General features: G+C 43.3%; 2 protein-coding genes across 3 annotated transcripts; one reads left to right on the plus strand and one right to left on the minus strand.

Annotated features, from left to right (window-relative positions):
• Positions 1–1187: 1187 nt before the first annotated feature.
• tbc1d17 (TBC1 domain family, member 17) lies at positions 1188–9943 on the minus strand. Of its 2 annotated transcripts, none has more exons than XM_027025680.2 (17): positions 9847–9943; positions 8797–8892; positions 8497–8574; positions 8138–8261; positions 7593–7779; positions 7179–7290; positions 6899–7069; positions 6340–6465; positions 5117–5220; positions 4693–4787; positions 4296–4412; positions 4109–4209; positions 3699–3798; positions 2586–2683; positions 2150–2266; positions 1944–2030; positions 1188–1484 (listed from the first exon to the last, which is right to left on the minus strand). In XM_027025680.2, exons 1-17 carry the CDS (start codon positions 9871–9873, stop codon positions 1299–1301), a joined length of 1926 nt encoding a protein of 641 aa, XP_026881481.2. In that variant the 5' UTR covers positions 9874–9943; the 3' UTR covers positions 1188–1298. The 2 variants fall into 2 exon arrangements, with proteins under 2 accessions (XP_026881481.2, XP_026881480.2); XM_027025679.2 differs by having other exon boundaries at positions 6340–6468.
• A 650-nt stretch (positions 9944–10593) lies between these two features.
• akt1s1 (AKT1 substrate 1 (proline-rich)) lies at positions 10594–21925 on the plus strand. The gene is made up of 6 exons (XM_027025670.2): positions 10594–10727; positions 11457–12141; positions 12741–13002; positions 13107–13190; positions 15247–15422; positions 19773–21925. Exons 2-6 carry the CDS (start codon positions 11764–11766, stop codon positions 19908–19910), a joined length of 1038 nt encoding a protein of 345 aa, XP_026881471.2. The 5' UTR covers positions 10594–10727; positions 11457–11763; the 3' UTR covers positions 19911–21925.
• Positions 21926–26855: the final 4930 nt, after the last annotated feature.

Here is a 26855-nt window from a genome sequence, read left to right on the forward strand (position 1 = left end):
GAAGCAGGTGAATACTTTGATACAGCATTTGTCCTGAAACTTTTAAACTTGGAGCAAGTGCACAGAACCATTCAGCATCTGTGTGTTAGCCAGGCTGAGCCAAAAGATGTTTGCGCACATCTTCCCCTCCTCGTACCCCACTCCTGAGCTAACTGCAGGCGTTGGTGTAACGCTCAGAAAGCAGGCTAATGATAAGGCCTTATCTGATGTAGCATCTCGCCATAGTGGAAATAGGCCGGCAGGTTTTCGTGCGGTCGACCTGAACCACACTTAATTATTTATGAGGCTGTAAAGATGGACAGATTCAAGGGGAGAGAGGGAGGTAACAGTAACAGAGCAGAGCATGAAAAAAAAGAAAAATAACTAGCGGGTGGGGGGGGGGTATTGTATTACAGCGAACAAAACGTTAAATTCTTATTTTAGAACAATTAAAGTAAAAGCACGCGGAGCCAGGGTTAAAACAAACTATTGAGATATGCTACACTTAAAATGTAATACGTATGAGCCATCCAGGTTGGCATCATGCACGCTGTACAGTACTATTATATATCATCAGTTGCAAGTGGGAGGTGGATTTAACCAGAGAGCGAGAGCGCACAAGATAATCAGACAAGACAAAATATTCCTATTACAGAAACAGAGAAGGTCGGTCATGTCAGACAGGCCAAAAAAGTTAAATGGGTCCAAAAGAACCACAAAGCTACCATTTCAGCCCCGACGTGGCAGCAATGCCTCACCCAAATCTGATAATGCGTCGGCTAGCGGAGAGGGCTTAGCGTGACCTCGCTAATGTTAACGCGTGCCTCCACCGAGTCATTTTTATTACTCTCCAGCAAGTTCAGCATTTTTGAATAAAGCCATTACTGCAGACAAACATCAGGTGTAATATAAATGAAAGCAGGCCGTCGAATCCCAGCAGGAGACGCGTGTCCCTGAAAAACCTGCCTCTTCTAGTCTCTGTGTGCAGTTCCCCAGCGTCCCATCATTATAATCATAATGCTATTGTAGTTCTTGTTCCCTTCATATGAAAATAGTATTATAAAGTTCCATTTTCTCCATGGCTTCTACCTCAACTTCCATATGAGTCTGAATTCACTCCATAACCTTACCTCTCTCTCACTCACATACATGTGTATGTGTATGTGTATGTGTATGTGTATGTGTATGTGTATCTCTCTCTCTCTCTCTCTCTCTCTCTCTCAATTAATTACAGGTAATTATTATTTTACTCTAGGTTATGCATAAACATTATTTTTACATAAACATCACCCTCTCTGTTTGTCCAGTTAGAGTAGTGGTTAGGGGTATGTGGGGGGTGGTCGTGGGGTTGCATGGGGGTTGCTTGGTTGGCAGGCTGTTGCTCCCCTAGCTAACGATTGGCTGAGCAGCCCGTCAGTCTCTTTGGGCTCTGACTGTGGGCTTTCTTCATCCGAGCTGGAGGGGACATACAGGCCCAGCACTTCCTGTACTCTCACAGGCAGCTCCTGATTGGTGGGATACAGAAAGGGGAGTTATCAGTCTGTTACGTAGGTATATATTAAGCTTTTATGATTAGTTCTAATTGTGTGTGGAGGGGTGTTGGTAGTGCAATTTTTCCACCTGGTACACAAAATGTGCTAGCTAGCTAGCTTTGCATTAAGGTCCATATCTATTTAGCTATGTTAAAGTGAGCAGTTTGCTAGTAAATACATATGCAGAATCAAATTTAAAAGCATAGGGGGCCCTTTTTGGTTGAAGCAGTGTGGGTATCTATGAACGGTCTGGTTCATAGATACAAGTTAGGTTTTGGAACCTAACTTGTGAATGGAGCATACTGTGGTATTTGTGTGACAGTAGCATGTATGATGACTGTGATGTGTGATGTGTGTGAGAGAGAGTGAAGTGTGTGTGATGTGTGTGTGAGTGAGAGTGAGAGTGAGTGATGGGGAGGGACTTGTGTGTACCTTGCACTGAGCCATTTGCAGATAGATTCCCTCTGCTTCACACATGACACTTTCCAGATCCAACTTCATGTTCAGCTCATTGATGTGCTGCAAACCAGACACACACACACACAGACACACAGACACACACAGACCACTAATGAGCTACATCCACAGTGTTTAGAGAGCCTTCAGCTTAGTCTGCAACTTATAGCTAGAGTACACACCTTAAGAATGGAGTTAAAATCATGGTTTGATCCAATCAGTTCCCCCCTCTGTGACACGAGAATGGCGCAGGCCAAGAGAAGGTGAAAGTTCGCACATGGGATGCGGGTCCAGAGAACCTACAAACAGGAGAGGGGTATTGTTCAGGTTGGTGTACACAGCTTTCATGAGATTATTGCAAAGTCTCTAGAATGTTGATACAGTCACTCTGGATTTATATCTGGAGTGTTTTTGTTCCTGTGTACAGGTCCATCCACGTGTGTGTATGCGTGTGCGTCCGTGTGTGTGTGTGTGACACCTTGAAGGAAAGGGTAATGTAAGGGACTCAGGAAGGTAAATGTGTGTTCTGGCTGCTGTGACAGACAGCTGCCTCTTTGGTCTGGTTGTTGGAGCATGTTTACTGCCGTGTGTGTGTGTGTGTGTGTATGTGGGCCCAACCTCCCAGAGGCTGAGGATGTCATCGAAGGGGAACTCTCGTTTGTACCAGATCAGCAGCCAGCGGAAGCAGAAACAGAGAGAGCCGCTGTCCTGAGAATCTGACAGACATATACACACACACACACACACACACACACACACACACACACACACACACACACACAAATACAGCCAACAGCCACAAACCATCCTACACCATCTCAACAGTGGCACCCACACAACACAGTGGAAATCTGCTATACCAGATTGCACAAGATGACTTTCTGTGCATGTGCAGTTTTAGTAGCATCAACAATTTGAAAAAGATTGAAAAAAAAAAAAAAGCGCATCTTAAGCAATCGGTGACTGAGTGACAGATACACAGACATGTGATACGTGCTTTAATAAATGTAGTTTAGTTAGTGTGTATGCACATGTATATACCTAGGTAGTCACACAGCTCTGGGTGGAGAGTGAGAGAGAGAGTGAGTGAGTGAGTGAGTACCTAGGTAGTCACACAGCTCTGGGTGGAGAGTGAGAGAGAGAGTGAGTGAGTGAGTGAGTGAGTGAGTACCTAGGTAGTCACACAGCTCTGGGTGGAGAGTGAGAGAGAGAGTGAGTGAGTACCTAGGTAGTCACACAGCTCTGGGTGGAGAGTGAGAGAGAGAGAGAGTGAGTGAGTGAGTGAGTGAGTACCTAGGTAGTCACACAGCTCTGGGTGGAGAGTGAGAGAGAGAGAGAGTGTGAGTGAGTGAGTGAGTGAGTGAATACCTAGGTAGTCACACAGTTCTGGGTGGAGAGTGAGAGAGAGAGAGTGTGAGTGAGTGAGTGAGTGAATACCTAGGTAGTCACACAGTTCTGGGTGGAGAGTGAGAGAGAGAGAGTGTGAGTGAGTGAGTGAGTGAATACCTAGGTAGTCACACAGTTCTGGGTGGAGAGTGAGAGAGAGAGAGTGTGAGTGAGTGAGTGAGTGAATACCTAGGTAGTCACACAGTTCTGGGTGGAGAGTGAGAGAGAGAGAGAGAGTGAGAGAGAGAGTGTGAGTGAGTGAGTGAATACCTAGGTAGTCACACAGTTCTGGGTGGAGAGTGAGAGAGAGAGTGAGAGAGAGAGTGTGAGTGAGTGAGTGAATACCTAGGTAGTCACACAGTTCTGGGTCGAGTGCTCTCAGCAGCAGGCTGAGCTGAAGGAGCTGTTGTTTCATGGCCTCCTGTGACTCCTCAAAGTTCTGATGCTGAAAGAAAGAAAGGAAACAATACAGCCGCCACAGTTTACACATTCAATCCAAATTCATTCATCTTTAAAAAGTTTGTTTTCCAGTCACATGGTGAGAGGTGAAAAAATAATAAATAAATAAATAAATAAATAAATAAATAAATAAATAAATAGTCAGCCAGTTGGCTTCTTCAAATAATCCCCCCCTGGCTTGGGCAAATTCAGGCACAAAAACCCTTGGAATGAAAACTCTGGAGCACATTTTATTTTTATGAACCTGAAACATCCACCTCTGGTGACTAGTAGTAATTATCAGCTAAATGACTGACCACTAGCTCCATAAATCCAGTCAAACACCAGAAGGATTCCACTTCGTTCTGAGTGACGAACAGGAGTGGAGCCAGGAGATCACTCATGCCCTGCACGTAGCCTGAGCAGAGAGGGACATGGACATTAGTGCCAACAGCACCGTTTTCTGACCAACTGGTGTAACTGCAGCACATAGAAAGCACGTACCCAGGTCGAAGTTGTACATGCAGTAGGTCATTAGCACGTCATGGAGCAGAGTGAGACCTGGGTTCTCATTGCCAGAGAAGAAGGGGTTTTGTCTGTCTGTGCGATTCACATCTCGCTCTGTCCAGTCAGAACACAGACATATATGAAGCATAAACACATACCATAGCATATGTTATTCTGTTGTATATAATGTTAGAAACAGCACAGACTTACAATTTAGTATTCAAAGACCTCATAATTCAGATCTAGTACTTGAGGACCTGCTAATCCTGCTAAGGTATTTAAAGGTTGTGGGTTTACTGGGAGCTGAAAATTAACAATCATTTAGACCGGCAGTCCTCAAGGACTAGACTAGGAATCTTAGCTCTTCAATGACTTTACAGACCGCTGAACTGACCAATGAGGCTGCGGTATCCTCTGAGGAGGGAGTTTCTCATCTCTTGCTCTTCACTGACAGATTTCCATTGCACTTTCATCCTGAAGTACTCATCCCTGCAGGACAGCAGAGAAGATGAGGAGGGTTGAGGAACAGAGACGGGACAGGAGCGCATGCACATCCCGAATAACTCAAAATAAAAATAGCTGGATCAAAATAGCAAGTCTGGCAAAGACTGGGGAGCATCCGATCACTGTTCCCTATGGGCTGAAATGTTTAGAAAGGCCTTGCTCCAGTGCTCATCAGGTGCTCTAATAAACCATTCATCTTGGGACTCTCCTCCAGTGCCGTTGCCCAGGAAGGGCAACAGCACGTAAATGCCGTCCAACGCTGAGTGTATTCAGGTGTAACTGACTGACAACATCACTTGCATCACTGGACTCACGTTTTCACGCGGATAATGTCCTCCCGCTCTTTAGCTGTACTGTTCCAGGGGAAAAATCCCAGGAGGAATTTCCAAACCTCCTTTCGAAGGGGAGGAATGATGCCCTGGGAGAAGGAAACATGATCACACAGGGAAGGAACACAGCCCCTTTCCTCCCGCCTAAACCTCGGCACTTCCTCAGCTGAGACACTTAGCTGCAGTAAGCTCGCATTAACTTCTGTAATCAGAAGGTTGCTGGTTCAAGCCCCACCACTGCCAAATTTCCACTGTTGGGGCCCTGAGCAAGGCCCTTAACCCTCAATTGCTCAAGTTTTACTCACTCATAATTCTAAATTGCTTTGGATTAAAAAAAAGTGTCAGCTAAATAACTGTCCCTAAAGCAATTTGATCATAGGACTTCTGTAATGTTGGTCACCATTTAACATGGGATGAAACATCTGTATGCATTACAAAGCTGGGAGTGGCTACTCAGTTTACTCATCATCACACAAAGAACTCCAGGTGTAATATGCATCTTTCTTTGTTAACAACTACAAAACACTACTGAAATATAAATCATAATCTTTCTAGGGCTATTATGAACCAGAAAACCTGGATTAGGTCCAAATTCCTCACTCACTTGTCTGTACTCCTATACATATCTTCTTTGCAAAATGGTAATATTTAATAATATAGCAACCATAATTTGGGTGTGAAAATGACATACATTTATTAGAATTTACCTAAAGCTACCAGAAGGGACACTCCCCTGAGAAGGCAAGTCAATGCCAAAATATATAACACTAGTAAATGTCTCCTCACAGCACCAGGCAGGATAATAATAATAAAAAAGTACAAACTCCTGTTCCACAAGAAATGACAGAATATTTATAGACATTGTAAATTTCAAGGGATTAAAATAACCTGGGGTCATTTCTACCAGTTGTTTTATAGTAGGTAAAAGATGCTAGAATCTTCACTGACATGGAAGTACAGAGTCTGTAAAAATAACATGATGGATTCAGACAGAACTAAGAATCACTGAGGTATGCAGGCAATCACTACATTATTCCACCTCCCTGTGTAAATCTAATCCCATCCAAATAGCACTTTAGTCAGCAAAGGAGTCCAGCCCCCCTTTCCCTAAAGCCCCTCCCTCCAAATGCATACACGCTTTAGCTCAGTGTTGACAGCTATGTGCTGCGACAGTGAAAATTATATGACAGTGAAAATTATAAACCCACCCCTCTGAAAACCAGCTCCTTGACTATCTGTGGGTCAGTGACACGCCCTTCCGAGTCCAGAAATTGCTCCCAGTTATCCAAAGGCTGTCCTCTGGTGACCGTCGGCCGGGGACCCAGCTCTGCCCCCTGCTGGCAAAGGATGCAACGTCAAACTGCACCAATCGAATCATCTTAATTATTCACCAGTGAAGCATTCTCTCACATACCACTCCCTCCTTCCCCACTCCCCACCCCACACACGCACGCTCTGCCCCTCCTCCCCACCCCACACACGCACGCTCTGCCCCTCCTCCCCACCCCACACACGCACGCTCTGCCCCTCCTCCCCACCCCACACGCACGCTCTGCCCCTCCTCCCCACCCCACACACGCACGCTCTGCCCCTCCTCCCCACCCCACACACGCACGCTCTGCCCCTCCTCCCCACCCCACACACGCTCTGCCCCTCTTCCCCACCCCACACCCGCTCTGCCCCTCTTCCCCACCCCACACCCGCTCTGCCCCTCTCTATCTGGTTGTTTCTCTCTACCCCTCGCCCTATCCGCTCTTCGTGACGTACACAGGTTATGAGCTCAAAGCCGGGTTCGTCATCGGCTGTGTGGGGTGCGTGATTTCCTGCAGGTGTGCAGCCATGCAGAGGAGACTCCGGGGGTCTCAGTGCCCCTCTGAAGAAGTTTGTCACCTTGGAGAATCCCCCAAATGTAGTCGCGTAAGGGTCCTGGATGAACCTCTGCACGTAAACAAACCAAACATGTCAGACTCCAAACAGTCCAGAGGAAGAGCAGATATGGGTTAGGGCCTTTAGTGGGAGTGACACAAGGAATGTGTTAGGAACCTACAGAGACGAGGTCCGAACCAGTGTCATCAAAGAGATGCAGTTCATCAAAAGATTGAGAGAGAGCCCCAGAGTCATGGGGATATGCCAAGAACAACCTCCCATCCACTGGAGACCTGAGGGGCAGAGATGAGGGGGGGGGATTTTTTATTGTCAGAATTATTACAATTACTAATTTGTAATATAATCTACTTAGTACTAAAGCAATTACATTTATGGCATTTAACTGACACTTTTATCCAAAGCAATTTACAATCTTGGATGAGTACAAATTTCAGCAATTAAGGGTTAAGGCCTTGCTCAGGGGCCCAACAGTGGTAACTTGGCAGTGGTGGTTCTAGAACTGGCAACCTTCTTATTGCTAATCGAGTACCTTAACCATCAGGCCAGCACTGCACAGTGTGGAGAAGCCACTCACGGGGCTAGTCTGATGTATCTCTGCATGGCTCTGAGCAGCTCTCTGGTGCCACCTCTGTGGAAGTGCAGTGGGGGAAGGGGATGGCCCCCCCTGCTGGTCAACACCATGAAGTTCCTGCCCAGAGAGAAGCGGGCACGGCGAAGGGAGTAAAGCTCCGACAGGGGCAGAGAGAACGAGCCCCACTGCCCTGGAGGCAGAAGCACAGAGCATGACATCAGTGTAATTTTCAATCTTTCACTGTGCACACCTGGACAAGAGACTCTATTCTGCGAAATAAACAAATGCACATTAAAACAGCAAAGGCTTTTGCTGACTCAAAGAGGAATGTGAATTCCAAGCATTTTACCAGTACTAAAGAAAACAATGGTGTGTTTGTAAGTATTACTGTATATTGCAGTGTGTGCTATATGGAGTTCAGATAAAACACACACACACACACACACACACACACACACACACACACACACACACACACACACACCACACACACACACACACACACACACACACACACACATCTGTCTCACTGGGGCTTTACTATGTACCTGTCTGTCTCACTGGAGGTTGCTGCTCTTTTGCTCTGGTCTGCTTTACTGTGCTGATAACAGCCCAGTCCGGTTCGTAGCCTGGGTCAAACTTGGTCTCCTCTTCTCCCCCATCTTCTCCATCCTACCAAAGAAACACAGGAGAAAGTGGTGAGAAGGTGAGGGGGGGCGACAGGTCAGATCCTAAATTACAGCTTTCAAACAGTGGTGTTAACAGAACGTTATACAAAAAACAAGCCAATGAGGCTGAAATGTATTAGCACACATGTACAAATGCATTGGAGTTTGCTTCAGTGGAGCATCACTGAGATATAGGGCATTTGACCGTTGAGCGTTGGAGAGGTTACAGTGGGTCTCACCTTCTTTGTGTAAAAGACAGCCGGAGCATTTTTTCCCTCACCCTGCACCGGGCTCCACTCCAGCAGCGCCTCACCATCCTGCCAGGATTTGAAACACAACAATATGTACCATTATACATAATTACTATTTGTGTCCATTATTACTTACCATTTCTACTGTACCAGCTGGAATAATACAGTTTGTGTGTGGCTCTATTTTACTTTTATTATTGTGGCATTCATGAAGAAATTGGAATTCAAATGTCCCTTACTAGGTATCAGTGCCAAATACCCCATCCAGGGTTATACAGTAAACCTCACCCGCTCTATGATACGAATAAATCCAGGAATGGTCGTGTCCTCGTTGCTTCTTTTGGCGTTGGTGTGGAGGTAAACGCCCTCCTTCTCAAAGATAAGCTGTGCATAAAAACGGAGTGCTTTTAATTTTTCACCTTCAAATGCGAAGAACCCACTGCACCCCCCTCCCAGGTTATTCATGACTCACACTCACGTGTGTGTGTGTACAGGTCGCAGGAACTCAGACACAGATCACATGACAGTTCAGCGGCGGACCTCGCTAGTGTGGTCTAGAATTCCTACATTGCTTCACTTGTAGGAGTAACCATAGCATTGCTTTTAGAACTAAACCTGCTGTCGTATAATCTGTCATTTTCTTCAGGGCAGACTTTCTCTTTACAATACAATACAATACAATACAATAGATGACTCTTTTAACACAAATCGGGAAGCATGTAGCTAAAGCACCCGGATACATCTAATGAAATATTTTTATATATATATATATATATATATATATATATATATATATATATATATATATATATATATATATATATCGTTATACATCGTTAGTCTCTTACATAGACACGGTCCGTATATTAGCCCAGCTAGCTAGTGTGCTAACAACTTAATACAAGGTCTTGCTGAACCACAGGCTGTCTAAACAGGTCTGTCCAGTAAATTAAGCTACACAGAACCTACGGCAAACACTACAACATGCAAGTAATCAAATCCTGGACAACACGTAAAACCTTAAACCTCAGTTAAAACTCTCTTGAATATAACAAACAGCGAGAAATGAAAAGACGAGCACCGCTGATGAATTATGGCGCTCACATGATAGCTAGATGGCTCAAGTTTGACAGCTAGCGGTTAGCAAAATATCTAGTTAGCCAGACATGGCTATATTAGCTAGCTGATCCTAGTTAAGTTAGTTTGCCAACTAAATTCAGTTTAAATACAGGTAAAACGCTTTGAGGCCTTTTGAAATACCTTGCTGTTGGACTTGACATAAAATATAATGTCAAAAATATATTTTTTGAAATATAGTAATTACTTGGGGTGTCCTACCTTGTGACTGTCTAGCTTCCCCTCCATTCTCCGCTTGCCTGCGTATATAGTTTTGATCAAAACAACGCTGCTTCCTCTGCTCTATGGTGACTCAACCGACCAATCAACGCTGCTTCCTCTGCACTATGGAGACTCAGCCGACCAATCAACGCTGCTTCCTCTGCACTATGGAGACTCAGCCGACCAATCAACGCTGCTTCCTCTGCACTATGGAGACTCAGCCGACCCATCAGATGACGCGTTTTCGCGATGTCATCACGTCGCGATGTTTACTCAAATTTCCAAATGAAGGCACGCCAATATTAAAACAATTCTAGAGTGCCTTTTGTCAACATTAATTGCCACGAATTAAAAAAACAAAACAAAAATAGGGACCTCAACGAAGTCAGCTTGCCAAAGATAATACCGTGGTTATTAACCTATATAGTATAGAGGTCGTCTACTTTTAAATATTAATAGTAATTAGAGTTCATTCCCGATTTGGGAACTCAAATTCAAACGTCCTTAATGTGATCAGTGTGAAGTTTCAGCCTATGATATGGAAACTAAAATAATGAACACAACTGGACTCACACAGTTTTGCGCCAAGGCTCGTAAACATGTTATTCGTCACCCGTCCGTAAGACTACTGTAAGTCACAGGTGAGCGTACTGGGGGGGGAAAAAACCGTAAAAGCGCACGTGCGGCGCGCGCGAGACCTTACGCGGTTACCGCGCGCTGGGGGCGGGGGGTGGCTTGTCAACATCTACTCGCGCGTCGTTACGTTGAAGTCTAGGGGAGAGGACGGTGCAGGGAGAGTTTGCTAGACAAAGGAGGTGCTACAAAACTAACAGTTTTGAGTCTGAGGGACGCGCTTGACAGAGACCGGACGACACAAGTGTGTGAGTAAGCCCATCGTTTTTCATTTTTAATCAATCAAGTTGCATTTGCCTCCGTGTAAAATGTGGACAGGACGACTGCCAACCGTGAGGTCTTCACAGGCAGCACTTAGCCAGCCAGCTAACCTAGCGCTTTTGTAGCTAGCGAACTGGCTAGCAGGTTGGTTGACCAAGTACCAAACCGTCCGGGTGCTGTAAAGTGAGTGGTCCGCTGTTTATCTGTAGAAGGCATGGAACTGGCTTTCGCGTTACCACTGACGCCAACAAACCGGAGCTATCTAATTAACTCAGCAACTGCAGTTGCCCGTGTGTCGCAGACTCTGGCAGTGGAAGTTGTTGTCCACCGACAGCTTGAGAGGGAGGAGGTGTTAGCGAGGTTGACTGTGGCAGGCCACGAGGACTGCAGACGTACTTCACCGAGTACATTTGTGAAATGCATTAAGGTGTCGAGGCATGCTGCTGTAGTCGACCAGTGTGTTCAGCGCGATCAGTCACTCCTCAGGGATAAACTGATTCATTTTTGCTTGGCTGTGAGCAATCATGCACAACACTTCATATCCTACCCAAGTTGAAAGTCTCATGCTGTTTTTCACCATGCTGTACAATGAATAAACCTACAAATTGACAGTTTAATGCCTTAATGCATACATAACCATAGCTTTGACAATATTTGGTGTGAATTCAAAAGAATGACATCATCCGTCAGTGAAACTTGTATCTGTTTGTTCCTAGGCAACACCAGCAAGTGACATCCTCCCACCTCTCCCCTGGTTCTCTGGTGCATGCAGAAACGGCCACTCACTCGTGCCTCCCATTACATTACATCACATCAGCATTTGCACTGAACTAAGCTATACTCATTACCAAAGAAGGTTTCTGACACAGATCATGCAAATCTGAGCAAGTCAGAAGCAGAAAGAGAGGCAAACACTCAAACGTGAAACACTGCTCACCATTGCCCTCTTGGCTTGACAAGTTCCTGTACCAGCAAAAACAGAATAAGCTTGAGTTCTTGAAACAATTCACGGGGTTGTTCATCATGGCCTCCATTGCCAAATCCTCTGACCTCGAGATCCCAGACAACCACAAAGAGAGCTGGTTGGCTTTGCTTGCTGCGGCTGAAGCTTACAGCCAAAAGTCTGGCTGTGATTTGGCCATACTGACCGCCGGTAAGAAGTTCTTTCCTTCTGCTGCGGAGGGAGACCCTGTGAAGAAACATGAGGGGGGAGGAGCCATGCCCCCGGGAAGCAAGAACTGGGATTACACCTATCACGTCTGGGGTCAGGGGGCCCTGGCAGAATCGTCACAGAGATACATAGACGATATTGCCGTGCTCCACTCTACCACCGTGCTGACAGCTCACAGACATGCCCCCCTCAGCTCAGAAGAGGGAGGGGCCAAGCCCCCAGACAGGGTGGTGAGTCGTCAAACAATGTGTATTATTGATTGTCGATTTTGCCCCCCCCCCCCCCCCCCCCCCCTCGCAACCTGGGTTGTCCAACTGGGGTGGATTAGCAGTGCACAGTGCAGGTTTGGGTACTCCTGACTTTTACACGGCTAATTCAGTTTGGCATCAAGCGTATCAAGGTTTAACTTGGTCATTTTAGTTTTTGGGACTCACCGGATGCTCCACATTTTGGCTCTGTCCCAGCTCCCAGTATACCTGTACACCTACACTACTAGGTGTCATAATGACTTGCAGCAGCTGTGTTGGGAGGTAGGATAGAACACAAACGTGGACACACTGGAAACAATCTCTCAAAGCACTATAAACAGTGACCTGCACAGTGCTCTGAGCCCCTTGGCCTGAACCTGGGCTCCTCTGCAATGATCATCTCAAAAAGTGAGTTATTTCCATTCGTGTTGGTTATTCTGATGAGGTTTTTATGTTCATTCCTGGTTTAGTGAACAGGTTGTTTTGTGTGAGGGGTTTATTTTAAAAATATATAGATCTTTGTTCATAAATTAATTTATTTTCCCCTATATTCATAAATAAATAATTTCCCCTTTCTAAAGGCCTTTATTGGTGATGGAGGTGCTGGGTCCATAAGTCCAAGTGCAAGACTTTATTCGCAGAGCTATCCGTCAATCTACAGCCAGGCGACAGTGATTGGTCAACCTGTGGCTCAGAAAGGGAATAATGAACGGGAGAGAGACAGAGCCATTCTAGAGGAGGTGGAGAGGGCTAGAGAGAGAGCAGGTATCGCAGACCTGGAGGAAGAGGAAGAGGAAGGAGATGATCTGGATGGACAGAGGCGCAATTTGAATGAATCAGCCGGTGAGCATATTTGTGGTTTGTCTTGTGGTTGTGTGTGTGTGCTTTATAGACTTGCTGATTCTCCCTCCATGCTCACCCTCTCATGCTGTTGCTGTTTCTCCTAGGTGTGTTTTCTATGGACGAGGACTCACTTTCCCATGACTATGAGCCTTTCTTTGAGTCGGATGGGGAAGAGGAGAGCACTGACGGTGAGTGGGGGAGATCTCCAGAGATCCCTGAGGTTTGGTTCTTTTACCACAAACTCTGTGTCATGAAGAAAAGCTACATCATAAGAAAACCAAACCTCATTGGCTGAATTCTTCCTTATTAATATAATGTGCTCTACCGAATGTTACATGGTCATGTCAGTTTTGTACAGTGGTCAGTTTTCATGGTCAGAGTCAGTACCTGCTTACTTCGTGATGAGGGGATAAGGCGAGCTCTGCCTAACCAATATCAGGGTGCTCAGGGTGTCTGAACTGAATGCAAGGCTTCGTTCTGTTCCAGCTCCAGACATTACTGAGTCAGGTAGGCCAGCATTGCACAGTGCTGGTTTCCTGCCGCATCAGGAGAGGCGAGCTGGAACAAACACAGACTTCTTGGTGCTAATGGCTGTGCAACTAGCTCTGCCTGCACAGACCATGATATTAGCTAGCATAAGGTAAACTGATGTCAGATCAGTATTAAAGAGCAGCTTTTGGTAATCTGCTATAGGGTGAGAGGACATTGTAGTTATTGCCAACACGGGCAAGGATTGCGTACAAACGCCTAATGTTCTCACACTGGTAGTTACATAACCATGTTTTTAGAGGGTTTTGTGGACATGTGATATGCCTCTTTATAAATTAATGGCAAACGTCTGGATAATTCAAAGTAGTTTTTTGTACTACATCTGAGTAAATGTGACTGGCAGAATTTAACAACTAGTGGACAAAGTGAGACTCTAGGTTTCTAGTAACATCATCTTACCGGGTACACTGTATGGCCAAAGGTTTGTGGACACCTGACTGTCACACACGTATATGCTTGCTGGATACCCCATTCCAAAACTATGGGCATTAACATCTTTGATGCTTCAAAGATGCCCTTTGTGGAAATGACAGACTTCACTATCCTGGGAAGGCTTTCCTCAAGATTTTAGTGTTTCTGTGGTTATTTGTGCACATTCAGTCAAAATATGTTTGACAAGAAGGCCTGGCTCACAGTCAACACAGTCAACTAATTCTCCCCAGAGGTGTTCAGTGTAGTTGAGGTCAGGGCTCTGTCCAGGCCAGTGGAGTTCCTCCACACCAAACTCCTCAAACCACGATGTGGACCTCAGTTTCTGCACATGGGCACAGTCATGCTGGAACAGTAAAGATCCTTCCCTGTACTGTTTCCACAAAGTGGGAAGCATGTAACTGTCTTAAAAGGTATATGCTATAGCATTTACCTTACCCTTCACTGGAATTAAGGTGCCCAAACCCTGAAAATCAGCCTTCGACCATTATTAATAATAACAATTATTAATAATGTTAATATTATTATTAATATTAGTTGTGTTTTTATATAGTGCCTTTCTCAAACTCAAGGATGCTTTCAGACAGATATCGCTTTTTTACACACTCACACACTGTTGTTTTTCCTCCACCAGACTTCACTGTGTAGTCCACTCGGTAACGATCTCGTAGCACGCATCAAATCCAGATTTATTTCTCAGACTGTTTTGATATTAGAGTGTGATTCATCACTTCAGATGTTTTCAATCCTCCAGAATCCAGAGGTGATGTTTTTTACAGCACTTCAGCCAACATTTGGCATTGTGCATCGTGAGCTTAGGCTTTTATGCATCTGCTAGGGCATAATGCCCATTTCACAAAGCTCCTGACTGATCTGTGGTTGCTCCTAGGCAATAATAGCACTTATATTTGACCAGGTCAGATCTAGAACTGGCAAAGGTGGCTTCCTATGACTGTCATGTTAAAAATCACTTCTCTACAACCCATTCTACTGTTGCTTGTCTATGGTGTTATGGTGCTTGGTTTTATATACGTGTTAAGAATGAATGTAGCTGAAACAACTGAACTCAGTAATTAGGAGGGGTGTCTGCAAACTTTTGTTCTTTACAAATGCACATTATGAAATGCAAAAAAAGGTTTCAAGCATGGACACACATGTTAAACCAGTGAGACCTTTTTCTGTGACCTGCAGCAAGGGCTCCAGGAAGAATGCTGTCCAAATCTTTCCCCCTCCTTATTCTCTCTGTGTTTTTGTTGATGGTTTTAGGCTCTCTGAGTGAGGAAGCCCCTCCCCCTTCCCGAGGCCTGGCGATGGGACTTCCTGCGCTGGCATCCCGGCCGTCTCACCCCGTAGCTCTGGCACGCTCTCTGCCTGTGTCCGTGCCTGTGTGGGGCTATAGGACCACCCGCGCCCCACCTGGAGAGCCCCACAGTGGTGAACGGGTTAGTCTCCTCACTTAGTGGACAGCACATGTCCGGCTCTTCAGAGCAGTGGTTACAAGAGCCAGCCTTTGGTAACGCACCTACTAAAGCTTATGTAGGCTTTGCTGGATCCAGTGGGAACGTATGTAGCAGCTGTAGGTTATCATCCACTGAAGTCAGGTCTCTTGCTTGCTCTAATTATTTCTCGTCATTCCCTTCATTGTTGGTGACACTAATGTTTCTCTTAAACTGTTTCTTTAACACAGACACCGCTGGACCCCATCATTGCACTTTCCTTATCTAATTAGATTTGTGTCAAAGTATTTAACATTTATCCATTATGATTAAACTGAAAGAGAATATAGGACTTTGAAATATAAAACCTTTGAAAAAAGTCTTCTGCCATCCTTTTTTCTTCCTTTCTCCATTAAAAAAAAAAATTGTTGAAGGCCATTTTAAAATTTACATTTACAGTATTTGAAAACCTGTGTCTAGTGCTTTGTAATCTCTATCAAAACTGGTCCAGTTATGGCTTTGTAGGCACGGAGCAGTGTTTTAAATCTGAGGTGGACCCTACAGGGAGCCAGAGGTCTGAGCACTGACAGGAGACTCTCCAGGAGAGAATGATGGTTGGTTGTCAAGAATTATTCCAAGGTTGCGTACCTTGTTGCTTGGCATGATCCCAGAAATATTCTGTGACATTACAGGGTCCTGACGTGGGAAAGCATCTGTAGCCCAATGTAGCAGCTCAGTCCTGCCAAGCTTTAGTTTCAAGCCATGAGCTTCTGTCCATGATGATATGTCTGCTGGGCGTGCTGAGAATCAAAAGGAAATTGTGTTGAGTGCTATCAACATTGCAGTGTTATGAGAAAAGATATGTGTATATGAGCTCACAGAGAGAGTGGACATGACGGGGTCGGTGAGGACCAATCATTGAGCCTTGCAGGACAGTAGGGGGAGAGTCTGTATGGAGTAGATATTGACCCCCTCCATGTCCACTGATCTGATATGACTGTCCATATGGGTAAGAAGGAAGCCGTCACCGTGCTCTGCCGCTAATCCCAAGGCCTCTGATGATGGCCCAGGGAGTCTTCTTGTTGACCGTGTTGAAGGCAGCCGAGAGATCAAGAGGAATCAGAGCAGATAATGGCTTGGCTGATCTAGCATCATGCAGCATCTCTGTAACAGCTATGAGTGGAGTGTGCAGCATTAAACCCAGACTGGTTAGGATTCTGTAAGACAACTGATTTTGTAAAAGGCTCAATCAAGAAACTTGGGAAGAAAGGAAAGTTTACATTTGGTAGTAGAAAAAGACTAACAGATCTTTTAAATAAAAAAAGGTGGCAAAATCATTGGCACTGAGGGAGGAGGAGGAGGGATGAGAATATTGGAAAAGGTGCTAAGGTTGAAGCTAAAGTTGATCTTATATATGTAGAAAAGATGATATTTCTTTGTAATGTAGTTAAACTTCAGGGGAATGCTAGGCTGTTGTTTCATGTGTGGTTTTTAGACCACAAAAACATTCCAAAGTACAGTTGCGTATCCAAGCAAGAGAAAATGCTTTGTAAATCAACCAGCATTTCTCAAAATGAGGTCTGTGTGTGATCTTCAAGCAGTATAACACAAACTGCGCCAGTCCAGCATAGTATAACGCAGACTGCGCCAGTCCAGCATAGTATAACGCAGACTGCGCCAGTCCAGCATAGTATAACGCAGACTGCGCCAGTCCAGCATAGGTCTACTCTGAAGATGTGTGTGCACTAATAAAGATTTGGTAAACTTTCCCCACGTTCCCCAGGTGACTGTGTTACATCACTATTGTGATTGTGATCATGACACCACCACTTGGATTATTACCTGCCACGGTCTCTTTTCAAAATAACTTCATATGTCTGAGTATTGCTGAGAGGCAGGCGAAACTGCAGTGTCTGCTGCCTCAAATACACAGGCCTACACTCTTTGAAATCAGTTCTTCGAGTTGAGTAATGGACAGTGACAGGTGATTCGTTGGCCCCCGCAACACCAGCCCGCTCACCGGAACTGCCCTCACGTGCCTTTATGCAGTGGCGTCAGTAGCCTGCATTTTACCTTTCATGGCACATTTCAAGTGCCTTTGTTGTGTGTTAATACAAACCAGGGTTGCTAGGTCCAGCAAAAAAAAAAAGAAGTCCAGGCAGAAGCTGAAATTGGCCCTAAATCTAGGGTGTACAATCAGAGACATTTAAGGAAATAAGGCAGGAATTGCAAAAGAACTGTTAGGACTGCAGCAATAGATTATATTAGTAATCGAGTATTCTTTCAGGCACTCCATTGATTAATCAGATAAGAAATACTATTATAGATAAATGCTTAAGCGCAATACTAAATATATAAAGGAGAATATAAGACCGGTCTGTTAATTAACTTATTGGTTTCCATTTTAGAAAAAGCAACATTTTTATTACTTAAATTACAGTATCTGTCGAAGCAAAACCTAATTTCGTGTATTTAAGTGCCTATTCTGGGTTTTAAATAAAACATTTTCTGAAATGCAAAAATAAGTAAATAAAATGATTTAAAAGATATCCACAATTGCACTGTAAGATTTAGGGGAAAAATAAAAAAAAAAAGTGACGTAACCTCAACATTTGTGTGAAAGCAGTTTTTGAACACAGATTTCTCAGAACACAGAGCAGTTGGTACTTCCCCAGTGTACAAAAGGGGCTTTGTCAACTCATTTAAAATATGGTTGTACGTAATGTAACTTACTCCACTCCCTTTACTGACCTGCTACTGCATAGAGCTCTGCCAAAACACATGACAAGAAATTGCTCCAGTACAATTCAGCAATCTCATGTAGTTGCCAAACTACTTTGCCATCTAAAATAGCAGTGTCATGACCCCTCGAGTCATGCACAATCACCCTCCTTTGTGAGCCTCTCCTGTCTCTGCAACTCAAACATGATTGCATGGACTGTTCGGACTCTGGCTAGGCTCGATGTATGTATGTTAGTCTCTTATTCGCTAGAGCCCACATGACCACTGCTATGAAGTCACTAGATTCTGGTAGCTTATTCATAGCCTCTCAGTCACTTAGTGATTTAAAAAAATATGCTAAATTATTTTATATAAAAAATGAAAGTCAGTTTTGGCTTCCACATATTATCCTCTTGCCCTTCTATGGTAGAAGTAATACGGCAACACCTCACTTTAACGTCGTTTTGGTATGCTCCCACATTTTTGTTGTTAGTGAGCCTAGACTAGAGTCTGTTTTCAGCTCAATGGATGATTTTGCACATTTCACGCAAGGCACGATGAGGCGCAAGAATATCATGGATTTTTAGAAATCAAGTTTCTCTCTGAGATGTTTCAGCTTCAGTGTAGTGGTCTTGAAACTTCATTTAATGTTACTTTGTTATGTTTGCTGCTGTTCCTGTGTTAGTTTTTACTTAGTTTTCTTTTCTTTTTTATATCCCATTGATGGATAATGAGACAAAATGAAATGTCAAAGCTTTTCAATCTCTCCTTGTTCTTCCCCATCTGTTATCTGTGTGGTTCTCTGTGCAGCCCCATACTGTTTACATTTGCAGTACTTGGCAGGTACTCTTATCCAGAGTGATCGGTATGAGAGTGTCCGTGCTCCCATAAATTCGACTTAGACGACTTAGAAACACGAGTCAGGATGTGGCGTGAGCAAGCAGGCAATGATGTCATATGATTTGCGCCACTCATGTTCTCTCTCCCCTTCCTCTTAGCTGTAGTCTTGTGTTGCCTGTCTACTTGTAGGACATGGGTGGCCAAGTCTTTCACATCTAAAAATTCATTCACAAAACGATTCATTTTTGCTTCATGCTGGTTGTGGTCAAAAGTTTTTTGTAGCCACGGTTCATTTTGAAAATGGCCCAAAAAACCCAGACTGTGACCACGTTACATTTTCACACAACTGCTTTTTCAAGCCCAGTATGGCATGAAAACCACAAACTGGGCAACTCTGGTGGGCCCGCCTTCTTTATTTGGTAATGGTTTTTCTCTTGGTTGGTCTCTTTTAAAATAGATTTTATTTTGCTTTCTGTTCTCTATTAATTCTGATGTTTTCTTATTGCTTTCATCACATTTTAAGATGTTATACTTGTGAAATTAGGTTCAGTACTTTTGACTCCAATCTACTTCTATCCTCATCAGGGGCGTGATGTTAGATCATGCACTGTTTAGTCACATTTAGTGTTTTAGTGGAACTATTTCCTTAATCTCACACTCGCGGTACAAGATGGTGAAATGAATGAAGGACTAGTGAATATTTGAATATTGTGAGCTACTGTTAAGTCTTTCTGCTACAGTGATTTGTTGATCATTGTCGAGTCACACCTTGTCTGATTTGTGCGTGTGTGATAGGTTGCCTGCGCAGACCTGGACCACATAGCTGCTAGCATGAAGGCTCTGCTTACTCCGGCAGCCACGGATGGCACTGAGATGTTCGGAGCCTTGCCCAGGCCACGCCTCAACACGGGCGACTTCTCTCTTAAGCACTGAGAGAGTCCTGCAAGCCAGGCATGTGTGCGTGTGCGTGTGCGTGTGAGAGGTAGGGAGGGGAAAGAGGGAGAGGTTTGCATGTAAAGTAAAGTGAGTAGAGATGGTGCTGAATGACAGATATGGATGTAAAAAAAAAAAAAAGTGCCGAGTCCAGACGTGGTTTTTTTTTTTTGTTGTTGTTTTTTTGTTGTTGTTTTTTTTTAAGGAAACAAATCACGTTAACCCTCTTTCTGCCACTCAGAAAGGATTAGTCATTTAAAGTGCTGATCTCTGGTCTGAACTGTTTTCCTCAGCGCAGCATTAGGATGTGGGAGGCCGTGAAATTTAGGCCACTTTCCCCTCCGTGCACCAGCACCTTCCTTAAAGCTTCAGTCACTGACTCTTATTTGCCACACTTCTCAGAGTAACAGCGCTGTTGTATCAAATGCAGTTATATGGCCACAGAGAAGCTGACCCATATCGCAATGATTTTTGTTGCTTGATTTAATATGGGCCGTTATCAGGTCTGTGTAGGGCTGGGGTGGCACCAGAGAGAGATGGGAGAGAAGTCAGGGCTGTTATTTTTTTTTCTTTTAAAAAAAGTTTTTTTATGGTATTATTTTAATTTTTTTCTTTTAGCAATGTTTCAGCTAATCTAAACATTATAAGCATTGTGAAATACTCTTTTTCTAACCCATGTACGATGGGGAGGGAAAGTCGCATGTTCCTAAAGATGAAACATGAAAAATAAGACAAATGGAGAAATAATGTGGCCAATCAGATCAGGTCAGATCACTCAACTGAACAGTTCTCATTAATGTTGAAAAATAGTTAGTTCTACCTAAGTACAATTATGAAGGCTACTATTATTCTAACCCAAATACCAAGTGTTTTGTTTTCTTCACACTGAAGGCTACTGTTCTAACCCAAGCAGCAAGTGTTTTTTCTGTTCTGATTTATTGCAGCATATGGCTTAACCAAACATGCACCGGTGGATGAAATCATGAGCGCAACGCCAATGCTAAACGGTCATTGTTTGCTTCCATCCGTTGCTTGCAGCACTAGTATTTTTGCCTGGCCTGTCTCTTTAAGAATTGACACATCCATTGCCAAGTCCCAGCAGCAGGGACTCCGTTCTCTGCTGCGTTTTCCCCAGTCCAACACATCCGATTCAGCACATGGCTGGCCGGCTTCTCGCTAGCCGCTGAGTTGAATGGCGTGTGTTAAACTGGGGAGCCCTAACCCCAGAGTTTCCCCACCACCCATGGCTGGTGTCGGGAGCCGCTGCTCAGGACGTGCGATGTCACACAAGGGGATCGTGAGAGGGCAAGGGCCACTTCCGTTCGACAGCCTCTGCCACGCGTCGCCTCCTAGTGGTCGTTAATCGTTGACTCCAGTGTGTGAGGGTCATAAATACTGTGATTAGCGCCACTAAGAGCCGTGGGGCGGAGTGCAGTCACCGAGCACTGCTTGCAGCTGCTGTCGGTCGCGTAGGAACGCTGAGAGCTCACACCGATCTGGTACAGGATGATTTCAGGGCGAATTATTATTATTTTTTTTATGTTAGTAAACACTATACTTTGAACTCTACACTACATTTCTTATGAAGGACAGGATTGGTCAAATTGGCTATATTTCTACTATGAGTTATTACGAATGAAACCACACATGCATGCGCACACTCGCGTAAACACGCGTGCACACACACACAAACTGACAGTAAGAACTCCTTGTTCTTGAAACTTAAATTGTGAATCAGTGATTTCCAGTGTAAACCGTCTGCTCCAGGGCTGGGTGTTTGGTTCAGGAGGTTTTGACACTGTTGAACTTTGAGAACATGAATGTTAGGCTGTTCCGCCTGCAGCTGTACATTATGCTGTAGGTATTCTGGATTAGAACTGTTCAATGGCTTCAAATGATCAGGCAGTGTGTATGGAAACGTATGGTGGGAACTCCTGATGTCAATCTTAAACATTTCAGATCTTTTCAGTGTTTAAGTAAATGTGTTTTAAATAAACCAGTAATTTGTTGAAAAAGTGTGGATCGAGGTGTTCTTTATATGGTGTGATTGTCAGACAGCAATGGAATGCGCTCACCGTATAAATGTAAACACTGTTTTCCACCTTCTTGAATGTTTTACGTGGGGTCATGTTTGACTCTTGAATGCACTTGTTCTCCGGCTGCTTGAATGGTGTGTCACACTGCACTGTGCTGACTGCCCTATGTATGCGCGTCCCTTTCGTCATTGAGATGAGTCTGTCTTGTGTACCACTAATGGTGTCTCGTTTAAATCTCCAGTAACAACTGTGTTCATTCTGTAAACGGTAAACTGTTCTGTCTCACTGCCTCCTGGTACACTGATGAGCCTGTGCTTAGCTGATGACTACTTCAGTCCGGGACGTTGGAAGCAGTAAATATACTAGTGACTGCTAAAGAGACACACTATGGAAACTGCCACTACAAAAGAATGCTGTTGAATGTGATGGTTATACCTTCCTAACTTCTCACCAGTGAGCTTATGAGTGTTGTGAATCTAAACAATCCTCCCTTGTCATCTTGCACACAATGATGCCAAATGAAGCACTAGGAGAAAGGTTGACTCCCATAATATAGCATTTAGCTACAAAAGGAAGTTTAGTCAATTTTGATCTAGTAAAAATCTAGTAAATTCTACATGCTAAATCATTTTAACAAGTCTATATACAATTTGTTATAAACTGGCTGCTGTTGGTAGCAGGGTTTGCAGTTTGTGCATGCATTTACAGATGAGATTTTGGTGTGCTGAATTCTAATGGCTAGCAAAATTGGCATTAGACATCCAGTGCAAACTTAGTAAAGGGAAACAAAGGGAACTCAAACTGTATTTGGGATCATCTATATTTTGAGGCAAGTGGAAAATGTTTTTTGTTTTTTGGCCGTTTATCCTTTTAATGAATACATGCATGTTGTGTTCCACACATTGTTTAGTGAGACAGTGGTAACAGTTCCAGAGCAAAATTTGCAAAAGTATGAAACTGAGCTTGTCATGTCTGAGATGGAAGCAAAGAAAAGTGTGGTGCTTGGTGTTGGTAGTATTGTTGGCAAAAAATAAAAGTCATTCAAGTGGTTACGTGTAGGGGTAGCAGCTTCTTGCACCAGTGAGGTGTTACAACAGCTGTATTGCAGGGTGGAAGCAGACCGGACACTGGTGCTGGAGAGGGAGGAGAGGAAGTCTGCCACGTTGACAGCCCATGGAGCACTGTTCCCCTTCCCTATCACCTCTGACCCAGATCCAGGTCGCTACCCAGAAGTACTGCAATATTAATGCAATGAGCAGAGGCATATCCGTATTAGGGGCCCATGTGACTCCACCGGATGGTGCTGTGGAACAGGCTGCAGATTAACTAATTTTTTTTTATTTTTAAGATTATGTATTTATGGGCTAAGCCAGTCTGCCTTTATCTAAGTGAAGGTTGATTAAAAACATGTGCACTAAAATGTGTACGATTGGTATCGGAGCCAACGTGTTTTCAGTGATGTGGAACACGATGGCATTGATATCCTGCTGGAATCAGACAATAACCAATACAGTGACACATGACGTGACCTTTACTGTACCAGTGCGGGTTTGCAACAAGCCATCTTTAGCCTGCAGTGTGTTTTATTACACTGAAATGTTGCTTTGGAATTGCTGATTATAAAAATAACAGACTGGATATTTTTATAATTGTCCTAAAAAAGAAAACAAGGCTGAATAACAGTCATGCAACCTGGTGTGTTTTTGCAAGGCTGGATAAAATTATGAACTCAAGGACCGGTCTCATTTTTAATTAACACCTGTTAGCCTGCTAGATAAAGTTGAGCACTTAATCCAGGCCCAGTGTTTTAATTAACACCAGTTACCCTTGAATATATCTGTATGACAACATTGGTTCTCCCTTTTTAAGTGTTTTCCTTTTTAAAGTATATTGCAGGAATCGGTCATAGTGCTGTGAGCCACCAACATACCTTTTGTGTAAATTGTATAAGGACACACTATGCACAAGGCTAAAACGTAGCTCCATCCATGGTACACAGTGATCGCACACTGTCCTAAATAGCTTTTGGGAATGTTAACAATAGTATTCCATGAATCGATGATGGAAAACTTTCTCTATGCCAGTCCTGGGTTAGCAGAAGGAAAAATGTTTTTGTAAGAGTGTATAAGTTCAAAACGCCAGTAAAATAGTCCAAAACGAGTTCCTCCTACAAAACTACCGCCAATTTGCAGCTGAAAGCAGTGTTTTCATGTACAGTACACACTTTCCTGCTAGAAAAAAAAAAGGTTCCGTTAAAATTCTCTCGTAAGGCAAGGAATGTGTGACTGCAATTCTGAAATTAACCACTGGAAGCGCGCTTGTAAGGCGTTAGCGTCTTTCAAATAGCAGTCTTTGTTAGCCAGGCAATATTATTCCTGTTTCATGTGATAATAGCATATAAAGAAATATTGCACTACGTGATGCAAACGTAACAACAGTGCATCGCTTTGCTTCATTTTTTTCCCTGGACCGTCCCGTCTCTGTGCTTCACAGAAAGTAATAAAGTTTGGATTTTGGATTAGCCTATACAACGATTTAATTTGGTCCAACTCGTATTTATGCATTTCGAACTACTCATATTTATGCAGTCACAACTGCCAAAAAAAAAACAAAAACGTTTTTCCTCCAGAGAGGGCAAATAGGCAACAGAGGAGAGCCACGGCAGTGGCGAAAGAAGATGCAAAAAACACCCGCCTGTTGTTTCGCCTTCCTGTCCTGATCATATACAGCTAATTGCTGTCCTCCAGCGAAAAATGCGATGCACACATCAAGTACTAACAGGATTAAACTCTCGTGTGTGATGGACAGTAAGTAGGATGTTTCATTAAGTACAAACAGTGAAGGTATAATTAGTATATATAGTTATTTATACAGAAGAGTAAATTAAACACTTGAATACATATTTTGTTTTTTAAACTTTATTAGCTTAACTGCTAACATAAACTTGCACTTCCTTGCCGTGTGGGATGAGCAGAGACTTTTATTATGACATCCAAGAACATTTTAATCACGCGAGACTAAAACGAAACCGCCAAATGGCTGTACAAATCATAATGTGGTGTAAAATCAATTTAATATTTTCTCAGATTTTTAAAAATCTTTATAATGTAAATTTGTGAAGCATGAATGTTTCTAAATTTGTTGAAAATTCATGGTTTGAAGTCTGCCATACTGCATCCCAATTGCATACTATTTGCTAATACTAACTAGATTTTGAGTATATAGAATGTAGTGTACTTAAAACTGTCAAATTTGAGTATACTCAAAAACTTAGAAGTGGTCGGTTTTTGAGTATGGTTTGGACACTACTGTCCCATAATTCAGTGCAAAAATGGTAAAGTTGTGAAGTCTGCGGTTTAATTCACAGAAACGCAACTGTCTAAAAAGAAAACTGTAACCTATACGTCAGGTTAGTAAATAAAGCAACTTCTACGGGACTGTCTGTCCTCATAAAGCAGTACAGGGAAAAGTATCGTTAATTTCCATGTTTTGGTCAAAGAAAATCTCTTAACAAACTGTCTTACAATTACGTATGTTGGCATAGCACTGCCTCATCATTTCATGTTAGTATGAAACGAAGTAGTGCGTTAATATTTTGTATACTAAGCCGTACTATTAAGATCAGTATATAGTATATACCTTTATAGTATTAGTGTGTAGTACACAGACGCAGCCAACATGTGTTTGTCATCCTCCATAATCCTACTCATAACTTTACTTGGGGATGTACATAACCATATATATTTTTTTTTTCTGGTTGCATCCTACATACACTTGTAAACAGCCACCATCATTTTATCTTCCTTAGCTTCGAAGGTCTCGAAGGAAGTATGCAATTTTGGATGGAGCCATGCTGAGAGAGTCTCCCAGTCTCCCACCGCATATTATTGGCCCTTTTTTGGGTTTAGACACCCTCTGCTACACCTGAAGCAACAGGCATCAGCACAGGCTGCGAAGAGCACTGACATCTGGTTATTTCATGGTGTGCCTGCTAGAGGCTGTCTGCGGTACAACCTTAACCCTGCCCATCGCCATGCAAGTGAATGGTTCAGACGACAAACTCGTTGCAAATTACACATCTTATCATTCTATAATGTCCCCTCACGTTAATAACTCTCCCAACATTTTCTCTACGATGAACAGGGTTTATATGAGTTATTTGGTTATACTTAAAGCGTTGTGGCGATGAGGTGACTGACGGTTAATACAGTGAAATGTGAGCGTACTAGCAGCTGACTCGACGTCAGCTAAATTAAGCTTCAGTTGACATTTCTTTAACATTTTCGCCGTGTTAATAATGTGGATGGTTCAGTTCGACATTTGTGAAGTAAATCAATGTCTTGGGGTCAAGTTCTTTCCGTTTGCTAAGTTAGGTACGTTAGCTAATTGGCTAGCTGCTAGCGTTAATGTTCCTAAGGTTTCGCGTTAGCTAGTTAGTTTGTTGAAATGTTGAAATGTTTAAGCATTTGGCATCAAACTTTACTTCGCGTTAAGTATAAAATTATTGTTCATCATATTCAATTAAATATTGTGAACGATGTCCTCTAATTAGCTAAAAGAAAAATAATAGATGATTATTAAATATCTAATCTTGAATGACTGAATATGGAAGCTATGGTTATTTAGCTAGCTTGCTAACGCTAAATGTGAGATATTTTGCTGGCTAGGTCGCCAAGATATTGTTGCTTTAAGTTTGTAGTTAAAATGCAGCACGTGTAATTCCATCAGTAACCTCCAGAGGGCAGTGGCACTCTGAGTATGGTCAGTGATTTGTGTCTTTTATACCGCCCTGGGATCAGTTTATGACTTTCCTATAATGATTAATGTGGGGAAAAATATGTTACAAAAAATCTGATACCAAAAAAGTATAAGATTTCGATTGTGAACCATAGGGCACATAAAACACGAC

The sequence above is a fragment of the Electrophorus electricus genome, chromosome 1, assembly GCF_013358815.1.
Source record: "Electrophorus electricus isolate fEleEle1 chromosome 1, fEleEle1.pri, whole genome shotgun sequence".
Classification (NCBI taxonomy): Eukaryota; Metazoa; Chordata; class Actinopteri; order Gymnotiformes; family Gymnotidae; genus Electrophorus; species Electrophorus electricus.